Source organism: Acinonyx jubatus, chromosome A2, assembly GCF_027475565.1.
Source record: "Acinonyx jubatus isolate Ajub_Pintada_27869175 chromosome A2, VMU_Ajub_asm_v1.0, whole genome shotgun sequence".
Taxonomy (NCBI): Eukaryota; Metazoa; Chordata; class Mammalia; order Carnivora; family Felidae; genus Acinonyx; species Acinonyx jubatus.
The window spans coordinates 164,416,100-164,441,540 of record NC_069383.1 but is presented as its reverse complement, the minus strand read 5'-3'; the positions used below and the strand labels follow the sequence as shown (position 1 = coordinate 164,441,540).

At 62.8% G+C, this 25,441-nt stretch overlaps 1 protein-coding gene across 2 annotated transcripts; it reads right to left on the bottom strand.

Annotated features, from left to right (window-relative positions):
• Nucleotides 1–10,334: 10,334 nt before the first annotated feature.
• Nucleotides 10,335–22,525, bottom strand: MKNK2 (MAPK interacting serine/threonine kinase 2). 2 transcript variants are annotated; one of them, XM_053220187.1, is made up of 14 exons: nucleotides 22,368–22,525; nucleotides 22,096–22,231; nucleotides 18,802–18,889; nucleotides 18,594–18,695; nucleotides 18,418–18,515; nucleotides 16,340–16,419; nucleotides 15,941–16,014; nucleotides 15,555–15,659; nucleotides 15,383–15,438; nucleotides 15,183–15,278; nucleotides 14,571–14,765; nucleotides 13,703–13,867; nucleotides 12,873–12,916; nucleotides 10,335–12,552 (listed from the first exon to the last, which is right to left on the bottom strand). In XM_053220187.1, exons 2-14 carry the CDS (start codon nucleotides 22,144–22,146, stop codon nucleotides 12,318–12,320), a joined length of 1,389 nt encoding a protein of 462 aa, XP_053076162.1. In that variant the 5' UTR covers nucleotides 22,147–22,231; nucleotides 22,368–22,525; the 3' UTR covers nucleotides 10,335–12,317. The 2 variants fall into 2 exon arrangements, with proteins under 2 accessions (XP_053076162.1, XP_053076163.1); XM_053220188.1 differs by lacking the exon at nucleotides 15,941–16,014 and having other exon boundaries at nucleotides 18,594–18,700.
• Between the last annotated feature and the right edge of the window lie 2,916 nt (nucleotides 22,526–25,441).

Here is a 25,441-nt window from a genome sequence, read left to right as displayed (position 1 = left end):
TATCAGTAAAGGGTTTTATGTTTCAAGTGAAGACAACGACAACAAAAAGTTTTAGGTATATCCAAACACAAACTTTCTTACCTCATGCCATACATTTGCAAAGTCCCAGCTCTATAGCCAGATGGTGAGGACATCCCGTTTGGTCCCAGTTAGATCAAATTCCAGAACAGTTATAACTTCTATGGAGACAGAAATCAGGAAAATGGTTGTCTGGGGAGTGGAGGGAACTTTCCAGGGGCCGGAATGTTCTAGATCTCGATGGGGGTGTGGGTGACATACCCTCCTCAGTTGCCTAAACCCATCCAGATGTGCTTAGGATCTGCGTACGTCACTGTGAGTAAACTATATCTCAGTTAAGTTCAGCTGATGTGAAAATATGACATGTTTTCCTGTGCTCTGGTGTCCTTTAGAAGACACAGACATTAGCTGTGAGGACACACCAGCCCCAGGGGTGACGAGGGAAGGACAGCAGGCCATTTTGTCTCATCTGATTGACACTTTACGCTGCTTGCTGACCAAACGCCTGTCCCCGGTCCCTTGCAGTGTCCTTGAGGAGGTGAGAAGGTGTCTGAATTTTGCATCCAGGGGTCTTTGGTTGGCGCCCAGCCCTGTTCAAGCTGGTGGTGGCCTCTAGGGGGCGCTGCTGACAAGCTAATCCCAGGAATGGGGATTCGTTTGGGGGGAGGGGGGGACACTCTTTCTTTTTTTTTTTAATTTTTTTTTAATGTTTACTTATTTTTGAGAGAGAGACAGAGTGTGAGTGGGGGAGGAGCAGAGAGAGAGGGAGACACATAATCCAAAGCAGGCTCCAGGCTCTGAGCTGTCAGCACAGAGCCCGATGCGGGGCTTGAACTCACAGACCATGAGATCATGACCTGAGCCAAAGTCGGACGCTTACCGACTGAGCCACCCAGGTGCCCCAAGGGGGCACACTCTTTCTATGAAGCCATCACTGGGGAGCAGGGCGGGTGTCGTCCCCCACGCCTTTCTGCCCTGTCTCTAGGGCCTGGATCTCACACAGGGATAATATCATCCACACCAAAAATGCCTGACGCTGAACAGAAAAACAATGGAGGGTTAGCAGAAGATCTAGGGGGAGCTACGAAGGGGACCAAGGCATGCTACCCCAAAAGCTGCCACTTTGGTGTAAGAATTACTTTGAGCTGAGGGCGTCTGAGCTCCCGCAAAACCAGAGGCTCCCAAAAGAACTCATTTGTCATAAATCCCTTCCAGGGAGCAAACCCTCTTCTCGGAGAAGGGATGATAGCACCCTCCCCAGACTTTGTCACAGACCATCAAACCTCCTGTCCAGTCTCCTAACGGCCTGTTTATTTTTCCTAAAATTCATTTGCTCTCCCACAAGTGGCCTTTGTCACCTCCTTTTTCCTGTTACGGCGGTGTGTGAGCCTCAGACCCCACGCTTCCTTCGCACACTTACTACTGTCCGTGATGCCTGAGCGCGTAAAACTAAAAATAAGCAACTTCGTATGGCTCCTGTTAAAATGTCTTTCATGGGGCGTCTGGGCGGCTCACTCGGTTAAGCCTCCAACTGCGGCTCAGGTCATGATCTCAACGGTTTGTGAGTTTGAGCCCCACGTCAGGCTCTGTGCTGTCAGGCCAGAGCCTGCTTCGGATCTTCTGTCTCCCTTTCTCTGCCCCTCCCGTGCTTGCTCTCTCTCTCTCTCTCTCTCTCAAAAATAAAACATTAAAAAAAATCTTTTTTAATGTCTTTCACCAGTTTAATTCACAAGTTCCCGGGTACAGAACCTAAGAGGGTAGAGGAAGAGGTTTCCCTCCCCCACACAACTGCTGTTTGTCAGTAATATCAGCTGTGGGTCGATGCTTCCTGGTTCCATTTGGCTCACATTAGCCTGGGCTGAAGGTGGAAACATTTCCAACCAGCCAGCCCAGCCTTCTCCTTGACATCCCGACCCGGGAAGGCACCTCCTCAAAGTGGGTCAGTGACCCCGAACGGGTGAGGCCCAGCCCAGTCGGGTGCCAGTGGGTTCTGTCTGGATTTAATCTCTGGGCCATAGTCTCATGCCAAGTCAGACTACGGGATCTGCCTGGGCAAAGAACGGACTGTTCACCCACGGGGAGAAGGTGGCTTCCCTAGGTCACAAACTGAGTATGTGGCTGGGTTTGGGGAAAGGAAGGGGACACCTTGGACCGAGACCAGCAGCTTGTTACGGAACTCTGGAGTCCAGCAGCGGTGGGCAGTGGTGTTGAGGCCATAGGTGCGTCACGGGAAGGGGCGCGGGGCGTTGTATGCGCACAGAGTCCCATCTCAAATGACAGCGGCCATTCACGCCCGCGGGGCTCCCAGCGCCCCGGTCCAAGGATGGGCCCGAGCGCGTGGAAACCACCAGATTTCGCCGGGCGGGCGCACCAGCTCTGAACGAAGGCTTCCAGCTCAAAGTGCTAACTGGATTCGAATCGAGGCTTTCAGTCTAGCCTCCCGCCTACGGGAAGTTCAGTGGGTCAGAAAACAAGCTGAGCGACTCCTCTCAGAAGCGCGGGGGACCTGCCAGGAGGCAGTGTTTGTAGGAGCAGGGGTTTAGTCTCTGCAGGAAGTCGGGACAGGAGGGGGACTGATGGGTCCTGCACGTGGGCACCTGCACAGAGATGCCCGAGCCCCCTCCAGCCAGTGGCCCCAGAGGCGCCAGACGGAGGCCACCGGGCCCTCAGAAGCCCCACTCCTTGGCCGCCCCCGGAGCCTGGCTCACCCGGGCCTGTCCTGCCTCTGCATGGGTGGGGGCCACATGAGAGCGTGAGCGTGGTGGGGAGCTATCCTGGGGGCCTGTGACCCACCTGGAGCAAAGGGACCAAACAGGCCCCCAAGTCACGGCAGGCGGCCTGGGTGGGACCTCGAGGGCAGGGGTTTGTTTTTTTTAATGAAATTTATTGTCAAATCGGTTTCCATACAGCACCCAGTGCTCATCCCAACAGGGAGGGCAGGGTTTTAAATAGGTCTCCTGTTGGGGCGCCTGGGGGGCTCAGTCGGTTAAGCGTCCGACTTCAGCTCAGGTCACGATCACGCGGTCTGTGAGTTTGAGCCCCGCGTCGGGCTCTGTGCCGACAGCTCGGAGCCTGGAGCCTGTTTCCGATTCTGTGTCTCCCTCTCTCTCTGCCCCTCCCCCGTTCATGCTCTGTGTCTCTCTGTCTCCAAAATAAATAAACGCTAAAAAAATTTTTTTAAATAAATAAATAGGTCTCCTGTCTCCCCTCGGGCCACCTGTGCTGTCCCCGCTTTGCTCGCCTGCCTTCCCCTCTGGCTCCTGCTCCCCCCCCCCCCCCCCCCCCAGGCACTGGTAACACAGGAGCCTGGATGGTTCTCAGTTGTGGAGCGTCCTGGTCGCTGTGGGGGCCGAGCACATGCTCCATGCCAGGGGCACCCCAGTGTGACACCCCTGAGATGCCCCCAGACGTGGCCCAGTGTCCGGGGTGGGGGGCGGTTACCCCTGTTGAGAATCGTCGCCCTACTGGATCTTCCCAGGGAACCCTAACAAAGAAAGCCTCCCCCCCATGCCTGTCTCGCTGTGTGCTTCTGGGAAACCTGGCCCGGGAGAGGCAGCGAGGGGGACAACCAGGTTTGGGGCCTGCGCTTTCCGAGTAAGCAGAAGGGCCTCTGAGATTCAGTGAGGCGGGTCTGATAAACGCACCGACTTGTTGACCACACTGCAGAGCAAAGTCTGTCCCCTACGCCACACGCGCTCCAGGGGCCGGCCCACCTCACATTTTACAAGCTTCCAGGCTGACTGTTGCACTCCGGGAATGTTGACCAGGGAGGAGGATACAAGCGGGAATATTCTGGAATGTTCTGGAAGCACTCCGCCCTTCTCAGGAAGGAGGTGCCCTCAGGAACCACAGTGACTGGGATCCTACTCCTTCCCTCCACCCCCCACCCCCCCTTGACGTATCTCTCCCAAGACGTGGAAAATCCAAAGTCCCCTGCATCACGAGTCTTTACTGGTGACACCTGGCACTGGGGTTTGCGTCCCTCCCCGTCCCTCCCCCAGTTAACAGCCGAGGCACCAGAGGCCTGAGGGTTGTAATGTCCCTTTCCCCAGGGCAGCATTTGGGAGGGTCCCACGCGGGGCCCGGGTCACAGGAGCGAGCGGGAGGCCAAGTCCACGAGCTCCGCAGACCTTCACCGCAGAGGGCGAGGCGGGGACGGCGTCTTAGACGAGGAGGTCTCCACAGTAGGGCCGGGGATGGATGGAGGAGAGGTTAGCAAACTGAGTATCAAGCGGCCAGAAGGGGGCCTCCCCCCGCCCCCAGCTGCGGGCCGAAGGAGACGGCAGGGTGGGGTCCCGCCTGCTGGCCACGCCCCCGCCCCGCCCCGTCCTGGCCCCTCCCCCCCGCCGCAGACCACCCACCCCAGACCCGGCTGGCCCCGAGCGCCCAGCGCCAGGCCGGTGACTCCACGGGTGGGTGAGATGCTCCCGATCCTGTCCCCTCCCCCTCTGCCCGCTGGAAATGGGGGGGGGGGGAGACCCTGGGGGAGGGGTGGGGAGAAAGGGTCAGAGGCCCCACCGGCCAGAAATGTCCTTCCTGAGGCTGGGTCACATTCCAGCGTGTGGATGGACACACTGTGTTTGTCCTTCAGCCACGGACGGACGCTTAGGTCGTGTCCACCGTGTGGCCGCTGTGCCTATGTCCCCCCCCCCCCCCCCCCGCCGTGGCTTTGTTGATCTACAATTCACCCCTTTTAGGTGCACAACTCAGGTTTTTTGTATCCACATAGTGTATACCCATCACCACAATCAATTCCAGAACCTTCCATCACCCCTAAAGCAGCCCCGTCCCCATCAGTCACCGCCCCCACCCCCTCCCCCAGCCCCCCGCGAGCCCCCTTCCTGTCCCCGGATGAGCCTGTTCTGGACGTTTCACACACGTGGACTCACCCCGTGCGGCCTCTAGTGTCTGGGGCCCTCCCTGAGCCTCGCGTGTTCGGGGTCCGTCCGCGGGGCAGAGGCTGCAGACACGCACCAGTTGACTTTGGTCCTGACCTGGGGGAGGGCCTGGGGACCTCTTCCCTCCGTCCCTGGGACTCGACCTGTCTGCCCAAGAGGATGTGCCAGCTCGAGCCTAGCAGTTTCTGCTTCCCTTCCCTGGGCTCACCTGGGCTTCCGGAAGCCATGCCAGAGATGTGTGCCGTGCACGGAAAGTGCTGGAAGGCGAGCACTCTACAGAGACAGGCCACGACAGTGGTGCAGCCAGACACGTGAGCGAAGAGCCATCTTGGAGGCGGTCCCTCTGGGTCTGGGACAAGCCGTCCAGCTGAGCCCTTCCCAGATTCCCGGCCCACAGAATCATGAGAAAATTAAATGGTTGTTTTGAGCCGTGAGCTCTGGGATTCTTTGTCATGCAGCCGTGAGCTGGAGCACGTCCCTTTGCCCTGTCTTGGTTTTGGACGGTCCCCACAGCAGCCCCGGGGCGGGGGGAGGGGGGGAGGGCGTCGTCCCGTCTTGGACACGCCCCTGTGGATCCCCAGTCTGGTCTCCCCCCCCAGCTGCATCACCCAGCCCCTATCAGCCCTCCGGGGAAACCCCACGCGATCGACTGCATGTGTTCTGGCAAACGTGGGGACACAGGGCACCCCATCTAAACGCCCCCATCCTCCTCCGCTTCCCTGTCTTCAAGCTCTCACCTCCTGCCCCCGCCCAGATGATTCCCAAACTCTCCTTGCCGGATGCACAGAGAAACCCCAGCCCTCCCGGGCTCCTGCCCCCAACCCGGTCAGGACCCACCCGACAGGAGCAGCAGAAGCCCGGGAGACAGCCCTGCAGGTGACATCGGGTGACAGAAGGACACTGCTGGACAGGCTGGAGAGCGGTCGGGTCGGGAGAACTCGCTGCAGGCAGAGACCACCCCCCACCCGACCCCCCCCCACCCAAGCATCAGGAAAACCATTACCACCACCCCCCAGGGCAGGCACCATAAATGTCTACATTTAGTTAACTTAAAACTTCTTTAAAAAATGTTTTAAGTGTTTATTTTGAGAGAGACCGAAAGAGAGCGAGCAGGGGAGGGGCAGAGGGGGAGGGAGAGAGAGAGAATCCCAAGCAGGCTCCGCGCTGTCAGCACAGAGCCTGATGCGGGGCTCGAACTCACAAAACTGTGAGATCACGACCTGAGCCTCAACCAAGAGTCGGACGCTTAACAGACTGAGCCAGCCAGGCACCCCCACTTAACACATTTTTTTAAACAAATATATTTTATGTGTTTTCATTCTGGGAAATAAAATAGTTCTGGATATGTCGCAAATATTTGCTGCTTTTATTAGAGAAGGAAAGGCAGAAAGGAGGGAGAGAGGGAGGTGTCCTGAGGGACAAGACAGAGAGAGAGAGACGGGGCACGGGCAGGCAGGGGAGGCCGCACTGTAAAACACAGGGAAGGAGTGTGTGCTCTCAGGGCTCTGCGGCCCCAGCTGTGCATGCTGCTTGTTTGCACGGAGGCAAGTGACTTGACCTCTCCGTGCCTCAGTTTCCCCATCCGAAAACTGTGTCCTCCTCCCTGCTTGCAATGCCTGGAATACCCACTCTGGCCCCAAATACAGGGCCAGGAGCTCTCCGTTCCCACTGGGTCTTTGTCCCCTGCTCTGCCCTTCACTCTAGGGTGGGGGTCCAGGGGACACCCCCGGATATCACCCATTGCTGTGGGGTGTGTTACCCTGGGTGGCCATCACAGGGTGTGAACCCCCAAGGAACCGCACCAGCAAGGGATAAAGGTATGGAATTCAGGTCACACCCTGCCCTGGTCCGTGACACGCCTGCCCCACTATCCAGATGGGGCAAAGTGAGGCCCCGGAGGGCAAGCCAATCTTCACACGGAGGCGCCCCAGTCAGTTTAGATGGGGGGGGGGGGGCGGTCCAGAGACCTCACTCATTCAACCTCTCCCTCCACCAGCATTTATCGAGTGCCGACTGTGTACCCGGGGCTCAGGATGTACGGACTGAGGACGCAGGAACTGGGGACCAAGCCCAGACAGTGCAGAGGCCTGAAAAGGGAGGGTTTGGCCCGCTGGAGGGTTTCTAGCTGGAGACCCACCAGCCCTGCCAGGCTCCATACATTGAAACCAAAGAAGAAGAAACACATGAAAGCATTTAGTTCCTCATGTGTATTGACCACATTTCACTCAGCGGCCGCACGTGGCTGGTGGCTGCTGTCTTGGGCAGCTCAGAGGGAGAACGTGTCCGTCATTCCAGAAAGTTCCGTCAGAGGCCCCCAGCTCGACAGTCCAGTCTGATGCATTTCTATTTCCAAAGGAGAAGAGAGGGGAGGGAGTTCCTGGAGCTAATCAGGGTGCTCTCGCTGCAGCCCCGGGGCGGAGGGCAGGAGCCCGCGGATACACCTGGAAATCGGGACTCGGCGGCCAGCTGCGCTGTAGCAAAGTCGGTGTCGGTTGCGACATTGTAACACAGTTTTGCAAAATGTTACCTCTGGGGGAACCGGGTGCTGCTTGAACGCCAGAATCTACAATTGTCTCTGGAAGATCCTGGGGACCCCGTGTTTGGAGCCCCTAAGGTTTTGTGCCCAGGAGAGGCTCTCGCTCACCTGTCCTTGGTCCTGGCTCCTACTTGCAGGGCTGAGTCACCGAGCTGATGACCTTGGGTGAGGAGCGACCAGGGCTTAGACCCACAAGCTTCGGCGGCCCTGGCACCTTCAGGTGCCGCCAGGAACGTGCTGATAGAACACTGACAGAGCCGTGCTCCGCCCGTGTGTCTGTGACTCTGTTCTGGGGACTTGCCAGCTTCAGGTCAGGTGCTCTCCCCGAGGGCCTCGGGCTCGAGCGTCCTGACCCCCGAGCCAAGGCTGCGCCGCTGGGCAAGAACCCCGTCCTCCCCCACCCTTGTTGGTGTCCCCGCCTCCTGCTGCTTCACAGGGGGTCGCAAAAGGGAAACTGAGTCGGGGGGAGCTGGATCCATTACCGTCACGTTCCATTTGGGGAAACTGAGTCCTCATGGGGGAAATGATGGACGTGACAGAAACCCTACAGCATCTTCCCGAGGTTGCCATAAACCCCGAGCCCCGCGTGGGGAGGAGTGAAAGGCCCGGGTGACCGAGGGCATGTGTGCAGGCAGCCGCGTGCTGGAAACGGGCAAGGCCGATGGCCCACCTCGCGGGGTGTCCCAGGCCCTGGGAACGCAGTGCCCCGCCCCCCTCACCCTGGCTTACCCCATCCAGACAGGTTCTTCCTCACGTCTGACTCGATTCCATAATGTTCTGTTCTGGCCTTGCCCAACAGCAGGACCGGCGAGCTGGGGGTGGGGAGGGGTGGGGTGGGGGCACATGGAGGGCTCGGCATGGGCACTGGTGACAACGACAGGGACAAAACCTGCAGGAGTCCCCAGCTCTGAGGGAGGTGCCTGTGTGCCCCCCACCTTGGGAAGCTAAATTACTCCCCGATGTAACCCACCCTACACAGACTTGCTCTGCTCATCTTTTTAACTTAAATGGAGGTGAAGTTTCCGGAACAAATCGGTGCTGTGTAGTACATTCACCGTGTTGTGCAACCATCACCGCTGCCTAATTCCAGAAAGTTCCATTGCCCCAAAAGGAGACACTGTCCCCATCAGCAGTCACCCTCTGTCCGTGCCCAGCCCCGGCCCCCACGAGGCCCCTTCCTGTCCGTGGATGAGCTTGTTCTGGACGTTTCACACACGTGGACTCACACCCCGCGTGGCCTTTCACGCCTGGCTTATTTTTTTTCAGGTTTTATGTATTTATTTTGAGAGAAAGAGAGAATGAGCAGGGGAGGGGCAGAGAGAGCGTGCGAATCCTAAGCAGGCTCTGAACTGTCAGCGCAGAGCCCGATGCGGGATTTGAACCCCAAACCGTGAGATCATCACCTGAGCCGAGGTCAGACGCTTAACCACCTGAGCCTCCCAGGCGCCCACTACTTTTTTTTTTTTAAGTAAAATTTATTTTTTAAAAAAGCTTCAGCTTTACAGGAAAACTGTGCAGATGAGGGTCTCCACGCGCCCGCCCAGCCCCCATTGCGCGCACGTGGCTGCAACGCGAGCCACCGTCTCGTGCAGCGCAGAGACCCTGGTCACAGACGTCGCCTCCCTGGCGCCTCGGACGTGGCTGGCACCTCCTCTCTCAGTTTCCTGCCATTCCATGAGCGAGAGAGGGAGAGAGAGAGAGATGTGGAAGGGGCGGGATCAGCTGGGAAGAAAACGCAGCTCAACTCGTAGGACAGGCTGTAGCTACGCCGCCCGGCAGGGAGGGGGCAGGAGGGGGCGGGGAGAGGGCATCGGTGAGGGTCGGCAGGGCTCCGACCCACCCACATGTCAGGCTGGGCCAGAGCCAGGGGAGGGGCCCAGAGGCGCCGAGGGAGGGACTTGGTGGGGGGTGGCCCTGGAGGGGGCTGGTGGCGGTCCAGTCCTGGGCAGGGCAGCCATGGGGTCTCGGGGGAGGGCTAGGAGGGAGCTGAACAAAAGCAGGGGTGGGGCCAGGCTCGGGGATGCCAGGGGGGGCAGGCTGTGTTTCTGAGCCCCGGGTCCCGGGCAGGAGGGGTGACCCCCAGCCTCCGCTGGCCCAGGCGATCCTAGCGCCTGCCCCCTGGCTGGATCCTGAACACAGGACGCTCAGGGAGGGAAGCAGACACGAGAGCTCCAGGGAGTGAGCCTGGCACACTCGGGGACCGGCCCCCCGCCCCACAGAGCCCAGGTCACCTGCAGGTCCCCCGGGTGGCTCATGCGCCCTGCTACCTCATCACCTCGCCTGGCTTCTCAGATGAGCCGGAGCACGTGGCAGCCCAGGCTGACGCCCCCCCCCCCCCCCCCCCCCCCCCCCCGGCTCCTGCCTCCGGGAAGCCCTCCCTGGTCCACTGCCTCCCTGCCGGGATCTGGTCAGCCCCGGCTATCCAGCACAAAAGCCCGCTTGCAGCAAGAATTTCATGATGGCCGAGGGCCAGCCACGCGGGACAGGCTGGAATCACCAGGTTTCGTTGGGCTGCATCGGCCAAAGGTAGCAGCCCCACCACCCCAAGCTGCTCGCCTCTGCGCACCCCCGGCCCCGGGACAGCAGAGGGCCGGGCCTTGGATGCGGGGACGTGATGGCGTCCAAGAGCAGGCCAGCCTGGCCGCTCCCGCTTCGGTCCGGGCAACCCTGGCTGTCCTCTCAGTCTGGCAGAGCCACCCACACGTCGGGAGGAAGCCGGGCCCGCAGCCGCCGCGGACAGACGAGGGCCCAGGCCCCCGAGCATCAGGCCACCCCCCTCGGCGCCCGCCCAGACCCCGGACTCCAACGGCATCAGTGAGATCGACAATCGAGAAATGGTTTGGGGCTGCTCGTCACTCAACAGAAAACCAGGACGAGGACCCCAAGTTTTTATGACTTTTATTAAATCCTTACAAAACAATACAAAAGTCCGGCATTGACGTTGGTGTAAGGAAAACGAGCTGTATTGGTTCACCTGGTGCGGTGCAGTTAAAGTGCTTGATGTTTCCCCCCCACTTCTAAAAAACTTGAGTTTCTTTTTTTTTTTTTTTTTTTGTCTTTTTTATACATCTGAACATTGAAACGTTGCCGTTCCCTTCCCCCAGGGCCAGGGGCCGGGCGCCCGTTCACAGTAGCGGTTCTGACAGTCCTCTGGGCCACACGGTCCGTGTGACGGGGAGGAAGTGGCTGCCCCACCTTTGGGGAAAAAAAAAAAAGCTCCTCACAGCTCAGCTTTCCAGAGTTAAAACGGCCACGGCACCCGCGGCAGGCGGGGGGTGCATTTCTTTTTTTACAAAAAGGCAGAATCCCCAGTTGCAAAACGTAGAATCGCTGATGGGCGAGAAGCAGGGGGCGGGGCGGCCTTCCCCCCTCCCCCCCCCCCCCCGGGGTCTTTGGAAAGGCCAGTCCACAGATCCAGGCGGGCGGGGGACGGGAGGGGCAGTCAGTCCCCACCGGCCACCAGAGACTGCCACAGAAACGGCATGTGAGCTCCCCCAACCCACAAGGCCCCCCAACATTCAAGTATTCAAGAACAGGGAAGGGAAGTCAACCGATGTCTTTAAAAAACGAACAAAACGGGACGAACAACTAGAAGCCAGGGGGGGCGATCCAGGCCCGGCCTGCCGCGGAGTCTCGCCCAGACCCCAGGGCCAGGCTGCCCTGGTGGGGGCGGCTGCAGAGACCCCCCCCACCCCCGGCAGAAGCACACAAACATGGAGAAAAGGGAAGCCTGTATTGCATAGTGTTTCCCACCCGAGGGAAGAGGGGGGTCAGTTGCCCCAAGCCCGGCGGTCACTCAACATCTGACCCCGGCGCCAAGGTGGGTAGAGGCGGGCACGGAGGTTCCTGGGTGCCTGGGAGGAGGCCGTGGCAGCTGTAGCCGTGTTCCTGAAGGTGGGCATGCAGAAACGCTGCCCTTGGGGGCGGGGGGCTTTAGCAGGACCCCTGGCTGGGCCCTGGCTCTGAGGAGGAGTAAGGGGGGGGGTGGTGACAGAGCTTCCTCACCAGACCCAGGGGTGACGGTGAGGGGCAGGACGTGGCCATGGTCAGACTGAGCCCTGAGAAAGGGCACTCCGGTGCCCAGGGTGGGGGTCTGAGGGACCCCCACGTTGGCTGACGGGCGCCTGTCCAACCCCTCCCACTTCCTCTGGCACTGCCCTCCTGGGTGGGCAGGGTCCCCCTTGGAGAGGGCAGGGGAGGGGGCGGCGAGAGCTTAACGTCAAGGTTCGAGGGAGCCCCGATTGTCAGTCAGAGGCGGGGCCCGGCAGGCAGCCATGATTCCCACCTGCCCGCACCCAAGCCCCCTCCAGCCACAAGGGAGACCTGAGAAGCCCCCACCCCACCAAGCGACCAGGGTGCTTCAGGGTGAGGGATTAAAGAGGTGCTGTGTCACCCCGGGGAGACGTGGGGGTGGCCCGTCCCTGCAAATACTGTGAGGGCTGGGGAAGGGGTGCGCTTCTGTGCCCCCAGCTCTGGAAGGCGACAAGTGCCCTCCTCTCCTGAGTCACATCTGGGCAGGGCGGGCGTGGGGCGTGGGGACCCTTCACAGTAGAGGTGCGTATCTGGGGCTGGGACGGGACAAGCCCGGCGACACACCCTCCAACCTCCTCCCCAGGTGCCTGCTTTGCTTTTAACACCTTTAAAGGGGGAAAAAAAAAAAAAAAACGGGGGCGAGACAGAAAAAAGAAGAAAAGCCAACAGCAAAAACCTCATATAAAAAGAGCCCCCCCAACTGAGCTTAGCGCCTCGAAGTCCAGCCAGGGGAGGGCAGCCTGCTGGTCACCGGCTGGCAATAGCTTAAAAAACTTTTTAGATTTGATGGGGGGGTAGGGGGGGAGTGACCTATGTACAGAGGGAGGGAGGGGTCACGCGTGGTCTCCCACCAGGACCACGGGGGCCGCGGACAGGCTGGCTCGCTGTCGCCTCTGGGCCAGCCTGCTCTGGGAGGGCGGCGACAGCCGCAGACAGCGCGCAGCTCGGACGACCACGGGCTGGCCCTGCTCCGCCTCCTCGGCCGCGTCCTCCTCCCGCTGGGCCAGCTGCCGGTTCATGGCGATGGCCTCAGCCGCAAATGACGTGAGCTCTTTGGCACAGCTGTTCCTGGAGACGGGGCGGTCACCAAGGAGGTGAAAGGTAGCTCCGGGGCCCGATCCCCTTGGGACCCCTAGAGTCTGTGCAGTACCTCGGGGGGAGGGGCTGCAGGCCCCAGGCATGCCCAGCCTCCCTGGGGGACCAGGACCCCCGCCAGGAGCCCAATCCATCACCATCACTGGTACGAGGACACCCAAGCGCTTAGATGGCTTTCCCAGCCCCCCGATTTAAAGACGGCTTGTCACTTTAATCATCTTAACATTAACCACCCCCGACTTGGGGTCCCCCCCGCTCTCGGGCCCGAGACCCGCCCCCCCCATGGGTCTCACCTCTGCAGGACCATGGGTGTGGGCAGGGTGTTCTCTGGAGCGTACTGTAAGGACAGGGGAGAGGCGGAGCTGAAAGCAGAGGCCGGCTGCCTTCCCGGGGCCCCGCTGGCAGCGACCGAGGTGAGGGGGGGTGTATTTGCTGGAGCCCAGCCAGGCCAGGGGGAGGGCAAGGCAGAAGCCCAGAGCGGTTCTCTAGACCCGCACCCTGCCCCCTCCCCCGCCCCCACAGGTCTCCCGGTGCCCCAGAAGGGGCCGGGAGCCCCTCCACCGGCTGGCCTTAACACCAGGGCCCCAGCCTTTGCTTCCTGTGGACTCCCGGTGCCAACGTCTGGTTAAGACTCCTGCCCGTGGGCCCTCCCTGCTCTGGGCAGGCAGCCTGGCTCGGGGCACCGCTGGCCAGAGAAACGCCAGGCTCTTCCCGGCTTGCGGGTGCGGGGACAGGGAGCAGGACTGGGGTTGGCGGGCCCTGCCCGAGGTTTGCCACCTGCCTAACACCTGCACGACCTCAGCCTGCTCCCTGTGCCAGGCGGGAAGGGGCCCCGATGCCTCCAGGGCACAAGCTCAAGCGGTTTCTGCACTCCTGGCGCCCGGCTGGAAGCAGGTGGTGGGTCTGACTGCCGCGCCTGGGGCCCCTGCAGACCCCAAGGCTGGGCCCCTGCAGACCCCAAGGCTGGGCCCCTGCAGACCCCAAGGCTGGGCCCCAGACCCACATTGCATCTGGGGGTGTCGATGCTGGCCTCCCCGGGGATGCTCATACCCCTGCTCCAAGTCCCTCCCTTGCCCATCGGAGGCGGGCCAGAGGCAGGAGGTCCCCAGCAGGGCTCACTCACCCCCTGCACCCAGGGGTGCCGCAGGACTTGGGCGGCGCTCAGCCTCTGCTTGGCGTCGCGGACGAGGAGCTTTGAGATGAGGTCTTTGGCAGCAAAGGAGATGTGGGCCCAATCCTTCTCGGGAAACTCATACTTGCCCTCCTGGATGCTCTCAAACAGCATGTTCTGTGGGGGAGGGGCAAGGGGGTGAAATCAGCTGCAGCCAACTTACCCCAACATCCACACCGGCCTGGACGCAACGGGGTACATCATGACGCTGCTCGGTAACAAGCTGCCGTAGGCCCCAGACCCAGCCATGCAGCCTAACCCGTGACCTGAACGGCTGGCCCCCGGACCACAAGGGGGGGTGGGCAGGGGCTGCAGTGGGGGCCCCGAGGTCAGCTGGCGGGACCGGGGGCTCTGGGGGGCCAGATGCCTGAGAGGAAAGGAGGCTGGACTAGAGACCTGGCCTCAGGAGAGTGCTCAGTGAACTCTGCCCAAGAGAAGCCAAGCAGCAGAAAGGCAACTCTGGGCAGCGGGGCTCATGGGAGCAGAAGGCCACCAGGCTGCAACGTGATCATCCCAAACCCTAAATCTTAGTCCTGCCGGACGGCAGATTCCTGACCTCCAAATGCTTCCTCTCCTAGACCATAAAACCAAGGAGTCTGTGTAACCCCGGGAGCACCAGGCCAGCACTGCCCCGTGGATGGATCAGGCATCACAGGCCAGGATCTCGGCAGCAAGCAGGCCCTGGGGGAGGGCACAGAGGGGTGCTGGGGGTGGGGGACGCACATGCTCAGAGACTGGCACAAGGGGGACAGGGCGCACGCGCGCACAGACCAGGCCTGCGATGCACCGGGCGCACAGGGGACGGGGCGCGCGCGCGCACCTGGCAGGCCGGGCAGGCCTCGCCGCGGTCCCAGCCGCAGTCGCTGCCGCAGTGGCCCACGAAAGGCGGGTAGCCGCTGAGCAGGATGTAGAGGATGACACCCAGGCTCCAGAGGTCGCAGCGTTTGTCGTAGATGCTGGCCTCCTCGCTGAAGGCCTCCACCACCTCGGGGGCCATGTACTCCGCTGAGCCGCACTGCGGGCGGGACGAGGCGAGGCGTCAGGGCCCGTGGAGGGGAGGAGGGGACTGCAGCAGGCCGGGACTTCCCGGCATCACGTGAAGGCCCAACACTGGGTCACCTGAGCCTGCGGTGCCCGATGCCCAGCCTGGCCAATCAGAGACGGGCTGGGGGCAGGCCCCGCCCTCACACCCGCCCAATCAACAGGTGGCAGGTGCCCACCCGCCCAGCCACCCAATCAGCGGCAGGTGCTGGGAGCCCGCCCCTCCCCTCCCGCCCGTGGCCCCGCCCGCCACTTTCTGCGGGCCAATCAGTGGCTGTTGCTAAGCAAAAGCACCAGTTCCAAGGGCTAGGCAGCCGAGCAGCCAGCACCTCGAGGTTACGCAATGGCAGGGGCAGCGGGTCGCTGCGTGCCTGCTGCCTGGGCGCCTCACCGGGGTGAGCAGCTCCGGAGTGGAGATCGGGGAGCAGTCCCCGTTGAGTTTGATGCCGCTGCCCAGATCGAAGTCGCAGATCTTCACAGGGGACACCTAGGAAGGGTGGGAAAAGGCGGTAAGGGGGGGGGGGGGCGGCGGTCCAGGCCAACCCAGCCCGGGCCCTGGCGCAGGGAAGGCGGTTCCCCGGCGCCCCTCACCTGGTTGGGATGCTCGCAGAGGATGTTTTCTGGCTTTAGGTCCCTGTGGGCGATGCCTGCGGTGAGAACTGGGACTCAGTGGAGGGAGTGGAGGCATTTTCTAGGAGTCTCAAGCAGCTGGACAGGGCGCGAAGCTGGACATCCCAGGGAACAAGGGAGCCCCACCACCCACCTTTGTTGTGCAGGAAGTCCAGGGCACTGGCCACGTCCTGCACGACCACGCTGGCCTCCAGCTCGTTAAAGTGCCGCCGCTTGTGAATGTGGCTCAGGATGGAGCCTGGGGCCAGGCCGTGGTGGAGGAAAAACACATACACATCACTTCCGTGTCTCCAGGCCACCGCCCAGTGCCTAGTGCCCACTTCCACCCGACAGGGAAGTGCCCACTCTGGCCTCCCTGGGTTCAGAGCCTTCAACCCTGAGCTGCCATGTGGACAGGAAGCTCGGACCCCACAAGCCCCCTCTGATGTGCAGGACGAGCACATCTGAAAAGTCCTCCCTGGTGGCCGAGCCCACAGCCCATTAGGACACAGCTGCAAACATCCCCCAGGCCCCACATACCGCCCCGCATCTTCTCAAACACCAGGTAGAAGCGATCCTCCTCCTCAAAGAACTCTATCAGCTCTAGAACATTCCTGAGGTGTGGGGGGTTGGAGAAGCAGGAGAGGAGGGAGGCTTCCTAAGGCCCCTGTGCACCCACAGCCCAGCCCAGGAGGGGCCCACCCTTTCCACCCCCACCTGTGCACAGGAAGGCTGGGACCGGGGCCACGGGCCTGCTTCCACCTTGCCCACTCTGGGTTGCCTGCCTGACGCTGGGTCTTCCCCAGTGCACCCTGCACGGCCTCTGCTGCACACTGGATGCTCCCCAAATGCTTGCTGGGGGTGAGGAGGCATTCAGGCCCATTCACACACGGAAAGATGGCTAAGGGCCCAGTTCTGTGGCAAGGTGGGTCACATTACCTGTGTCCCTGGCACTGATACAGCATCTCCACCTCCCGGAAAACCCTGCTCCGAATGTGGCCAGGCTGCTTCTCGATGATCTAAGTGGGGGGGGGGGGGGGAGGGGCGGGCAGGAGACAGAGCAGTGGGTCAGCCAAAGTCCCTCCCAAAGCCCAAGGGGCTCCCACCAGAGACCTGCCCTGCGCCACAGCTGAGACCCCATTCGAGCTTAGACCTTAAGTTCTAAGCAGAGCTCTCCTCTTGCGGCCCAGAATTTGCCAGAAGTCAGAACTATGGCGTCAGCAGAGGCTGGGGGGAGGGGGAGGGGGGTGGGGGTTGCAACATGTTTCCCAAGTGGCATCAGGGGAGAGACAAGCTGGACAAGAATGGCAGAAAGAGGAGGCGGGCCTGTTCCGCTCCTGACCCCACAGGCCTCGGGGGCATGTTTGGGGCCTGAGACGCCTGCAAAATACCCCTTCAGGGTGTCAGCATCCCCTCCCTGCCTGGGAGACCGGTGGCCACTGTGCGGACTCCCACACCACACAGGGGACTAGAGCGGCCCTGGGGTGCCTGGCTGCCAGCCAAGCCGTCCCTGCCCACTTTGGTGCCAAGTCCCACCTCCCCTGTTCTGTGACAGTCTGGGCAGCTGCCACGGGCCCCTCAGCCCAGGCCTGTTTCATGCCAGCCCAGATTGGCCCTCCCGTCAACCAACAGGGACAGTCTCCCCACGACTCCAGAGCCTCCGGAAGCCAGCTTCTGCCCCCGATGCCGCCGCCACCTGGGAGCTCTGGGCCCACCTGCCTCCCGGATTCTCCCCAAGACACCTTCGCCCACAGAAGTGGGGGCAGAAGGTGCCAGCTGGCTCTCTCCGGGCCACCTCGGCCCCCGGGCACCCACTGGGAATGTCTTCCCAGGTTGGATGTTAGGCCCCTCTCACCGGGCAGGCGGGGCAGGCCCGGGGTTCCCTGCCCAGCGCGCCGGCCTGGAGGAGGGGAACACGGTGTGCCACCAGCTCGCCCCTCCCAACAGGCAGGCATGGTGTCCGCGTGCTGCCGGGGCCCAGCCTACGTGCTGTCCCACCTGTCTGGTGACAAACGCACCCGTGCCTTGGAGAGGCAGACCAACCAGATGTCGGGGCCTCGTGACACAATGCCAGCAGCCATGCCCTCCTGAAGAACCTCATCCTACCCCTTGGGAATCTGGCCAGGACCCCACCTCATGGAGGAAACTGCAGTCCCTCGGGGCAGAGGGATGACCTTACAGGAGGCCCAACAAGGTCTGACTCAGGCTGTCTAACCCCTCAGAGCCTCGTTCCGAACTGTCGAAGGGGCACAGGAGGCCAGGCTGCCCGACGGTCCTTAAGGGGAAAACACTCAGTGCGTGGCCTGTCTTGCAGAAAGCGCTCAAAGCTAAGCATCCAGTTCTCTGGCACCATCATGCCGCCCGACCTGGAACTCACGGGGCAGGGACGATGGCCACTTTTGCCATCAGACTTCTACCAAAGCGCTGGGCTCTGGCCAGCCTCGCTCACCGGGGAGCACCGGTCCTCATTCCTGGTCTGCCAGCCTCCTGTGACCCCACCCCACCCGGATGCAGGGTCACCAGGGAAGACTGGACGGTTTCTCAGAGCACAGGGCCGTACTGCCTGGCCAAGAGACACAGGTTTCGAGGCCACACCCTGGTCTCCCCAGATGCCAAGCCTCCCTGGGCCCCAAGTACGGCATTGCCTTTTAACCCTTGTAACCAACACAGAGAACCGCTTGTCGCTGAGGAGTGGCCTGCGGTGACCCAGCAGGCAAGAGCCAACTCTGACCGAAGCCCCCAGCTCTCAGGCGCCCTGGCACCAGGTCCTCAGCCACCTGTGTAGGGAGCGGCTCCTTATGGTCACTTCCTGCCCAGACTCAGGGGCTCAGAGCAGGCTGACCTAGATTCCCAGGGGTGGCCTGAGTCACTGGCCCTGGGGCCATTTTTAGATACTAGTTTTCCCCCAGCTGCTGGTCCGGGAGCTCAAAGGCCAGCTCCCCCCTCCCGCCACCCAGTGCCAGAGCCCAGGCGCTGCAGGGAGAGGTGCAGGGAGCTGGCCGGGCGCTGGTGCTCACCTTGACGGCGTATTCCTGGTTAGTGATGAGGTTGACGCAGGTCTGCACTCGGGCGTGGGCACCCTCCCCGAGCACGTCTTCTTGCAGCTGGTAGACATCTGGGGAGCAGGGGTGCGGTGAGAGCCACCCCGGGCTGGCCACGTCTCCCTACACCCCCACCTGTAGTCCTCACTGACCTTCGAACCGGCCCGAGAAGCTGTCGGTGGCCCGGCACCGCTTTTTCTTCTTGCCCCTCTTCTTGGCGTCTGGGATGTCGATGGGCTGGCTGGCGGGCATATCTGCACTAGGAGACCCGGAGGTGAGGCCCGCCCTGCTCAGCAGGCAGCCCCTGCTGCCCTCCCGCACCGGCCCTCCCGCACCGCCACCTTCCTCTCCGGCCCTCACCAGGGCGGGCGGGATGCTCCAGGCTGAAGTCGGTCTCCCCGAGGTGGGTCTGGTCTAGGGAGAAGGCCAGCTCAAAAGGGTTCTGCCCCTGCAGGGGACAGGAGAGGAGGGCTCTCAGGGCCTGCCCAGAGAGTGACCCAGCCCCCGCGTCTGCATCCACAAGTCCAGGGGGACAAAAGCCTGGCTTTGCCTGACTGTAAGGAAATGGTCCTTCTTCCCCCGAACCCCAGGGCCCTCGGGGTGTCCAGGAAAGGGATGCGCTGCAGGGAGGGGCCCTGAGCAGGCAAGAGGGCCTGGCGTGCGTCACTATGGTGCCCAGGCCAGGCCTCGAGGCTCACCCGGGACAACCTCCGCAGCCCAACTGGCCCCCTGGGCTGCAGAGGATCAAAGACAGCAAGGCGGTCAGTGGGAGGGGGTGAGTCACCGGCTTCTGGCTTCTAGGCGGGGTTCCCAGCAGGGGTGGCCCTGCCTGCTTTCCCACAGCCTCCAACACGAGGCCCTGAATTTCTGGCCTCAGTCTTCCCTCTGTGAAACAGGGAGGCCCTGCCCTCCTGGTCATGCGCTGCTCCCTCTGAGGTCCCACTGTCGCCCGACCGTGGCTCATAGGACGGGCCTCCAAGGCCTCCGGCTGCAACGGTGTAGACAGCGGACCGCCCTCTGCCCAGCCCTGCCCGGGCCACAGCCAGCACTGTCCCATTTTGCCACCAGGACAGAGCTACTCACAGGCCCCCATGCCCAGCTAAGAAACCAGCCTTGCAGGGAGAGGCCCACTGGAGGTCACCCGCTAGTCCCCAGGACCGGGGGAAGGGTGCTAGACCCTGAGCAGGGAAGGAAGGCAGCTGGGGCTTGGAGAAACCTTGTCTTACCCGCCCCAGAGAGCTGCTGGAATAATCTTCTGCACAGCAGATGGGCCACAGTGAGGACGGATGGCCCCTGGCTTGAGATGTGAGGCCTTTGAGGCCAGGACACTGAGGCCCAGCAGAGGCCTTCAGGAGATAGTTCTAATTTAGCTCCCTGCACCCTGGCCGACTAGGTGGCCGGGGCCTCAGGTGGGTGAGGGGGCCTCTGTGCACGGTGGTGCTGCTGATGCTGGGTGACCCGAGCCAGGTCACTGCCCCTCCCTGGGGCCTCAGGACAACTGGGGACGGGGCTCCAGCAGGAGGATCATCCAGAGAAGGAACTCCAGGAAAGCCCCAGAGAAACACCGAGGGGCCCAGGGCAGAAGGAGCTGGGCCAGATTCCTACAAACGGGAGGCCCGGAAGCCAGGCCGGCAGCAGAGGGGGCAGGCGGAGGTCAGAGGGAGCGGCTGAAAACACAGGCGCAGGCCTCTCAGCCTCCCCACCCCCCTGTGCAGGGCTGTGAGGAGGCCTGGGCCGGGCCAGGCCAGGCAGACGGGAGAAGGGAGTGCTCCGGCCCTTGGCCCTGCCCGGTGGGGGTCTGGCCTCCGTGGGGAGGCAGGCACACAGTCACCAACGCCAGAAACCAGCACCCTGCCTTGGGCTCCTCCAGAGGTCTCGAGAGGGGCCAGGTCACTACTTCTACCTGGGAGGAGGGGCCCCAGGGTAACCACATAGGGGTGGCTGCGGCGGGGGTGGGGGGGGCGGCGCTCAGGGCCAGCAGCCAGCAGCCGCTCACCTCCGTCTAGTGACCTCGGCCCCAGGCCTGACCCACGTCTGTGGCTGGGTGATGGAAGGAAGCTGCCTGTACCTCCTCGGACCGAGGAACAGTGCGAGGACCCTCAAGGGGGCCTGTGGGTCCCCTCGCCACCCCCACAAGCCTGTCCCAGCCTCCACCTTGGTGGCTTGGCCACCCCTGATGAAAGCAGCTCCTGTGTCCTTGTCTCCACCTGCAGGGAGACTCGGGGCAAACATCTCTTTCCAAGGCTCCGATTTCCCAACTGAAAATGGGGAAAGTGTGTTGGGAGACGCCCAGCAGAAAGGGTCCCGGCAGTGCTGCTGCTGGACTGGGGCGGGAGGGCGAGGCCCAGCCCAAGAAGCAAGCTCAGCATGGCGGGAGGGGAGTCCCAGAGTGGCCGAGAGGACCTTCTCATAGCTGAGGCTCCCTGGCCAGGGTCCTTCCCACTCCTCAGGACTCCCATGGTCCCACCTGGGAGCAGCCTCCAGTCCCAAGCAATGTGGGCGGGCTGGGCCTGGGGCTGGCCTCAGGCCTCCAGTCAGCAGGCCTTGGCAGGAGGCGGCTGGAATCATCCAGAAAGTTCGAGTTTGCTTTGGCTGCCGTGCTGGCCCCTCACACTGACCCTGTCCTAGCTCATGCCCAGCCCCAGGAGGGAACAGACCACTGCCGGTGACGTCTCGGGTCCACCCCCCGCTTCAGCCCGGCCCCGGACACTTGGACTTGCCAAGGCTGTTGCTCCCCTGGCAGGGGGTAAAGCGAGGATGACAGGCGTGTGGGCAGGGGTGGGGCACGCTGGCCCAAGATGTGGCTGGACAGGCCTGGGAATTCTAACCCAAACAGTCTCAGCTTGCTCCTCCCACCCTGGTTCTGGGAGTGCCTGTGTACACACACACACACAACACATGAAAGTGCGCCGCGCGTGCGCGTGCCCACACACACCCAGGTCCTGCCTTCTTTACAGGGCAACAGGTCCCTGCCCAAGAAGGCCCAGGGAAGCCATTACATAACGCGGCTGGTGGGGTGGGGAGGCCGTTGACATCACTGCGTCCCCTGAGCCAGCCCCGTGGGGCCCCTCCCCAGCACCTGCCCGCCCCCCCCCAGACTCGCTCATCTGAGACCAAGACTGCAGCCGTGGGGCCACCGCAGAAACTTCCTGCTCCCACAGGAAATAGCACTTGGGCCCGGACTGTCTGGGAGGCGCAGGGCTGAGGGGCATCCAATTCACTCCCTTATTCCAAGGACCACCTAGGAGGGCTTTCTGGGACCTGCAGTCCTACCCCGGATTCCTGGAGGAAAGACCCCACACACCCACAGGTCCAAGGCGCTGAGGACTGGACTGCGGCCTGAGCTCCCTAGCAGTGCACAGGGGTTTGCAGGGGACACACAACCAGGTGCTCCCAAGGGCCTGGGGGCCCTGACCGCGCTTGGGGTTCCTAGAGGAAAGACCTCACAGTCCCCAGGGCGCTGGGGACTGGACTGTGGCCCGCTGACCACCCCCACCAGCGCACTCCCGGCTGGGGCAGCCCCAGACACACGGCGGGCGGGCGGGGAGGGCGGGCAGCAGCCACGGGTGGATCCCGGGGGTGGGGGCTACGCGCCCCCCACCGGCCACTCGAGTGGTCCAGCCCCAGGCGACCCCAAACCCACCCGGCCCTCACCTTGAACGAACGGTGGAAGCCCTGAAGTTCGGCTGTTTTCTTCTGCACCATCTTCTGTCCGGGCCCCGCCAGCGGGGGAGGGGACGGCGGGCCCGGGGGAGCGGCCCGTGGGCGGGGGGCGGCCGGGTAGGGGACCCTGCAGGCGGGAGCAGACAAAGGAGAACGTGAGTGGCTGCGGCCAGCGCGCCGTGAGCCCCGGACGCCGAGGCTCCGCGGGGCCCGATCCCCGAGACCAGGTCGGGGCCAGGCCAGCGTCGCCGGGCCGCACTCACCGGGGTCGGACTCGGGCCGGGGCCGCAGTGCCACCGCCGCCGCCGCCCGAGACACGCAGCCCGGACCCCACTGCGCGGACCGCGCGGGGAACAGCGCCGCCGCTGCCGCCGCCACCACCGCGGACTCCTCTGCCTGGGCCGCCGCCGCCGCCGCCGCCGAGAGGAGCCGGGCGCACTGCCCCGCCGCCACCTTTATAGGCCAGGCTTCGCCCCCCCCCCCCCCCACCCAATACGCATGCCCCGCCTCCGCCAATCCCGCCCACAAGCGCACAACGGGGGCGGGGCTGGAGAGCTCTCCGGGCAGCGTGCGGCTGCGCACTCGGGCCTGGAGGGGTTTCCGCGCGCCTGCGCAGTGAGGTGCGCGGGGCTACAGGGGAAGGACCTGGGAGGGATGTTGGCGGTTGTGGGCAGGGGTGTGGGTGCTGGACTGGCCGCCTGAGGCCCTGGGAGGCCCGCGAATCCCCGGCAGCGAGGTGAAGCCGGGCCCTACGCTCTGGCAACTCCCCCGGGATGCCGGCCAGGGCGTGGGACACACTGACTCCTTTGGGCGACTTCCCTGCCCTAGAATACACCATGGCTCCCTCTTGCAGCTCCCCAATCCCGGAAGAGCGTGCTGTGGCTCTCTCTTGATTAATGCCACAACCTGGGACCCTGGACCAAGAAAGAGCCCCGGGGGTGGGGGGCAGCCAGGACAGGAGATAAAATGCCATCCCATTTGGGCCGGCGCCCCCACCACCCAGGCTCGGTAGAATCGGCTCTTCCGGAGCTGGGCCAACTCCCTGTCCCTGAAGCACTGTGGTGCAAAGTCCTCAGACTCCAAGCCCTGGGCGCATGGAAGCGCAAGCCACCTCCGTCTCCTCCAGACCTCAGCTCGCCCTGCCACCACCCAAACCCAACTGTCCCCCAACCGGGCCCCGCTGACCTGAAACTGAATTGTCCCCTTCCAGGGGGCTGCCTTTATGTGCCGCCTGCCAAGGCCACAGCTCAGGCCACACCTGACTTCAGTCAGCCCCAAGTCCTCTGTCCCCTGCGTGTGTGTGCGTGTGTGTGTGTTTGTGTAGACACACACTTCGGCTTCAAGTGCCTGGGGTGGGGCTGTTAGACCTGCCTGCCCCGGAGAGGCCACCTCGAAGCTGCCTCCTCCTCCCTCCCTCCTTTCTTGGCTGTCCCCTCCCACCTCTGCCTCCACAGGGGCCCTCTCTGTGTGTACATGGTTACCTGCAGGTTTTCATGCGCTTCGGGTGGCTCAGGGGGGTACAGATGTGTCACTGCCCCTCCTCAGGTCAGCTCCATAAGAGCACAGCCCTGTCCACTGCCCGTCCAGAGCCCAGCACACCGGGCCTGGCGCACGGGGAGTGCTCACTGAATATTGCTGGAAGGAATAGGTGTGTCTGAGCGTCTGTGTGTGCATGGTTGTGTGTTTGTGCCTACGGGGCTTGTGTAAGTGTGTTAGCCTCTGTGGCTTCTGTAACACGGCGTCGCACACTGGGGAGGCCTGAAACAGAAATGTATGCTCTCCCATTCCGCAGACCAGGAGTCTGAAATCAAGGTCTCTGCAGGGCCACACCCTCTCGGAAGGCTCCAGGGGAGGATGCTTCCTGCTTCTCCCAGCTTCCGGGGTTGGAGTCCCTCAGGCTTGTAGACGCCTCCCCCTGCTCCCCGCCTCCACCTTCAGGTGGCCGTCTCCTCTGCATCTGCTCTTTGCTTCGTGGCACCAGGCCCACCCTACTCCAGCACCCCTCATCTTGTCCAGTTATACCTGCCAAGACCCTGTCGCCAGATGTCACATTCACAGGTTCCAGGGGTTGAGTCGTGGACGTATCTTTCTGGGGAATGTGGTTCAGCCCAGGACAGGAAAGTCGGTCTATACCCCAGTGTGGGTGTTTAGCTGCGTCCGCCCTCACGTGTGCACCTGTGTGGGCTTGCCGTTCACACTGACCTCAGGGAAGATGGGCCATCTTCCCAGGTGCAGCCACGCTCAGGGCCTGGTGGCCGATCCTGGAGCCTGGCCAGTGCGGACAGACTTGTTCCCAAAGCCAGAAGCCAGGCCCAGCACTGGGCACCGTTCAGACAAACTGCCTCAGCGTCACACAGCCCAGACAGGTGGTCCCTTTGTGGGCCCCAGGCTGTAGGTGGGCAGACAGGACGATGGCCCTGCCTCTGGGGTCTTTCCAGCAGGTCTCCCCAGTACTAGTGACGTAGTGGCAGGTCATTCTTCGTGGGGGCCGTCCTAGGCACTGCGGGGTGTTGAGCAGCGTCCATGCCCTCCCACTTGATGTAGAGCACGCCCCGAGTTATGACAGCCACAAGTGTCCCCAGACATCACCAGTGTCCCCTGCTGAGTCCTGCAGTCCCTTGCCCCGTGTGTGAGAAGGTGGGGACCGCGAGGGGAGCACACACTTGTGTGAACGCTGGGAGGGGCCGCGATGCACACGATGGGCCCCCTAAGCGGGTGGGGGCCATGCGTGATGCGCACACACGTGCAGGCTTCTGTGCGCACCCCGGGCTGCATAGGGGTATGTTCAATCAGTTCAGGCACATACCCTGAGCAGGTCAGGTCAGAGACGCCCCTCCTCCCCCCCGCAGAGATGCCGGAGCCCCTGGGTCTGAGAGCCGGGCTTAACCTCGTCGGTACAGGTGCCTGTGGGTGCCTGTGCTATGCAGGCCCTAGCCTGGCCTGCACTGGTGGCCATAGGGACGGGCAGGGGGAATGTAGGAAGGGGAGGGGCGCCTGTGCCCAGCCTGCAGGCTCTCGGGCCTAGGCCCTGTCCTGCTGTGGGCCAGCCCCACAGATCCCCACAGCCAAAGCCTACCATCTTCCTGGAGGAGGCCCTGTTTATGGGCTGAGGTTCCAGAGGTGCCGGGTGCCCGGGGGCCAGGGAGCGAGGGAGAGGGAGGGCTGGGAGGTACCTGCCAGCCACCCTGCCTCCCTCCTCTTGGACCCCCAGGGGTCCCGCTCCCCGCCTCTGACCTCCTCTGGGGGTGGAAGGAATCTGCCAGGCAGGTGAGGGCAGGAAGATGATGTCCTGGCCCCTGCTCCTCACACCTGCCCAGCTCCTGGTGACTGTCACTGG

Bases quoted from the DNA above. Each gene is read 5' to 3' on its own strand.
- MKNK2 (XM_053220187.1), bottom strand. From the start codon at position 22,146: ATGGTGCAGAAGAAAACAGCCGAACTTCAGGGCTTCCACCGTTCGTTC. The intron at 18,890-22,095 runs GTGAGGGCCGGG...TGTCCCCTGCAG, and splicing joins GCTTCCACCGTTCGTTCAAG to GGGCAGAACCCTTTTGAGCT. The intron at 12,553-12,872 runs GTGAGACCCATG...CCCCGTCTCCAG, and splicing joins ACACCCATGGTCCTGCAGAG to GAACAGCTGTGCCAAAGAGC.